The sequence below is a fragment of the Prosopis cineraria genome, unplaced genomic scaffold (assembly GCF_029017545.1).
Source record: "Prosopis cineraria cultivar Desert tree isolate PC_DT_omini unplaced genomic scaffold, ASM2901754v1 PC28, whole genome shotgun sequence".
NCBI lineage: Eukaryota > Viridiplantae > Streptophyta > Magnoliopsida > Fabales > Fabaceae > Prosopis > Prosopis cineraria.
This window is the reverse complement of record NW_026555359.1, coordinates 1-3,421: the sequence shown is the minus strand read 5'-3', so window position 1 is coordinate 3,421 and position 3,421 is coordinate 1. Positions and strand designations below refer to the sequence as shown.

General features: G+C 31.9%; 1 protein-coding gene across 1 annotated transcript; it reads right to left on the bottom strand.

Annotated features, from left to right (window-relative positions):
* Window positions 1-1,467: 1,467 nt before the first annotated feature.
* Window positions 1,468-3,415, bottom strand: LOC129294957 (probable sulfate transporter 3.4; the record flags this gene model as incomplete). Its single annotated transcript, XM_054933433.1, has 5 exons — window positions 1,468-1,939; window positions 2,040-2,116; window positions 2,671-2,756; window positions 2,847-3,037; window positions 3,410-3,415. Coding segments are annotated over 5 exons (489 nt in total), but the record flags the coding sequence as incomplete, so codon positions are not given.
* Between the last annotated feature and the right edge of the window lie 6 nt (window positions 3,416-3,421).

Below are 3,421 nucleotides of genomic sequence, written 5' to 3'. Positions count from 1 at the left end.
CTTATATTTGTATATTAATTTTAAAGCCAGATCTTAAACTATTGTTGGAGCAAATTATTAATATTTATTTTATTTAAATTAGATTTTAATATTTTTGTTCTAGTTTAAAAAGTTCTATCACATTGTTAAATTCATGGGTTAATTTTGTAACTTAGTTTTGATTTAGAGGGATAAAATATAGTTTTTCCTTTATTTTTAGTCTTTAAATATTTGAAGCAAGGTCTCTACCAAAGAGTCAATTTTAGATCGCCATTTAACTTAAAGAGGAATGCACAAGTGTTGCTTCTAAATGGACAAAGTTTGATCAAGTTTCTCAAATTTGTAGACAACTTCATTGGTATCTAGCATGGCTTGTAGTCAACATTACTCATTACCATATTCTTGTTTTCTTCTTTTGGGTTAAAATAACCTACCATGCATACCTTCTTGAAATGAACAGAGTTTGGCTAAATGTAATAATCATTTATGACTCTGTTAGCAGTGTTTGGAAACCTATTGGTCAATGTTTTCAACTAAAGAAATGTGAGAATAGTTTTGCTTTTTGACTAGAGCCATCAATTAGGGCCGAGCCTGTAGGGCCGGCCCTTTTAGGCCTGAAAAAATTAAGGCCCGGACTTCTATTTTAACTTTAAAAAAGTAAATCGAGCTACAAAGGGCTGGTCTTGGCCTTTTAGGCCCTTTTATTATTTTTTTAAAAAAATTATAATATAAAAAATAAAAGATTAAATATATAACTCAAAGAAATGAATATATTAAATGCATTCATCCATCCCTCATTTATTTATTAAGATTTAGCTGATAATATTAGCTAAGTTTAATTTTTATTGGTATTCACTTTGATGTTGCTATTTGATATTAGACTTAAATGTTTTAGTTTTCTTTATTGTTGTGGTATAAATTGATTTAAATTTATTTTCTTAAACTTAATTTAATGAATAATAACTTTTTTTATGATTATAAATATATTTTTATAATTTTTAATTGAAAAAATAATTTTAAAAAAATAGGGCCAATGCCCTGAGGGCTACAGCTGGGCTTTATAAAATGGAACCTTAACATGCAATCGGGCTTATTAGGACCAGCCCGTTTAGGCCCTGACCCTTTAGAGCCGGGCTGGCCCTAATTGACAGCTCTAGTTTTGACTAAAATAATGACAGGTCGTAAAGTTTTTAAATATATTCGAAAATGAGTAATGATTGTAGATGTAAACTAGTTGGTCTACCCTTTGGTAACATAACTAAAAACGTGTTTGCTTTTTCATTTTAAAAAGATTTTTCCCGAAAGCTCCAATTTATTACTTCTCAATTTTTACCTTGAAATTTCCAATATATATATATATATATATGAGATCTGAAAAATGCTATCCAAACTACCTTTAGAAAATTCGGAAATTTCTTATTAGATTGGAATAATAAGATTAATCATATCTATCGAGAGGCCAACAGATGTGCCTATTAACTTATAAACTTGCATGTTGAACATTCCATTTGTTTCTTTTACTAACCTTTTTCATTTCAAGTATTCGATTGATTTGAACAAAGTTTACAATGTGCTTCGTTATTCTTGTAATTGTATGTTTTGCCATCGCTATTTTTTATTTCGTTCTATCGAAATTTACACAGGAAAAAAGTCCTACAAGTATCCCACTTCACTTGGCCTTTTGGATGCTCCTTTTTTGACCCACAAAGAAGAATCACTCCTGAGCCAAGATTTTGCCTGTCACTATCATTAGAGCCAAAAGACTAAAGCTGTTGTTAGTTATCAATATATCTCATGATCAACCATCAATTGGAGTGGAGGCTGAGCTCTTTCAGGGAATTGAAATGGCAGCCACAGCTTCTGCCACAGTGAGATACAGTCCTTTCTCCTCAAAAGAGTCCAATACTTTTGACTTGTGTAACTTCTCCATCACATTTCCAACCGGATTTGCCAGCACAAGCTGCATCACATTTATCAACCATAATAAAATCTTAGCTGGGAAAATTTGTTTGTTCATATATTCTTTGTACCTATGAGATATGTTATTATATTAACCACACCTGAATTGATCTTTTTTCCAGCATCTTTCTAAGTTCACGTAGTGTGTCAAGCCCACTTGTGTCTATGGCAGTCACAGCTGATAAAATGACATGGTTAGTCCAAATGACCCTGAAAAGTGAAACCTCTGCAAATAACATCTCCATATGGATCCCTTTATGGAAAATCTTCTAAAGTGAATAGATAAATAGACATATGAAAGTGAATTTGAATTTACTCACTCAATGAGTGTCTCACATGGCGTGATAATAACCATTTGATTTAATCAAATAGCTATCAAAGATTTTATCATATAATATTCAGAAAGCACCCAATCTTAATTTTTTGAAAGGAACAATGTATGTCAGGAGTGTTTTGATGGTAATGGTTGTTTTGAATTTTTGGAAGGAAATGTACCTTGGCAATTTTCAAGTGTTGAAAATTTAATGGTTGCTATTGAGATATTCATCAAGTGAGTCAATTAAGGCCACTCATTGAATCCAAATCTCATAAAAGTAAGCTTCCTTCTAATATATGGGTCCCACTGAAATAGTGTCTACCATTATTTATCTATCTCTTATCTTTTCTACCACCACTTTAGTTAAGTCAATCAGGATCCAAAGGCATAACCGCCTTGGTCCATTAAATATATACCTGTCATGTCCAAGATTAAGCAGTTCAATGTACTTTCTTTGTTTGCTTTCACACGCTCTTCCTCTTCTCGTACCCATCTGAGTATTCTGCAGCAGAACAAGTTCTTATCAGCTTACTAAACAGAAGTATATCCCCAATGCACAAAACTTTATGTTCTACAAACAGCCTTCCCTTACCTTTCTTGCAGGTAAGTTGAATTGGCGAAGTAAATGGGTGACTCAACAGCTAGAATGAGAAATGAAGGAATCCTTGAAGCTTCTTTGTATTGGTTTAGGTTATGGTATATCTGTGTTCCTGGTATGTTTCCCAAAACCAGAGTGTTTGGTCGAGACACGTGAAGTAGGATCTTGAAGATAGATATTCCCACCTGAACAATTTGCCACTCCAGTGAACATTTATCATCCACAAAGCATAATAAACTATTGGGTAAATATAACTCTTGGTTCCTGAACTTTTTTTTAATTATCGATTCAATCCATTTACTTTGACTCTGAATAAGTCAATCCTTATGGTTTTTTAACTTAAAACCACTCAGTTCTTATAATTTTTTAACTCGGTTTAACTTAATTCTTGTAATTCCTTAACTCAATAAACTACGAGAATTTAGTTGTAATGAGTCAAAATTCAAAAACTAAATCAATAATTGCAAGAAAAGCTCAAGGACTAAAGTTATATTACCTCTAAATTATTAATAATGTTTTAACTTCCGACAATGATTAGTTCAATTTAGAAGACTTACTGCTATACCAAG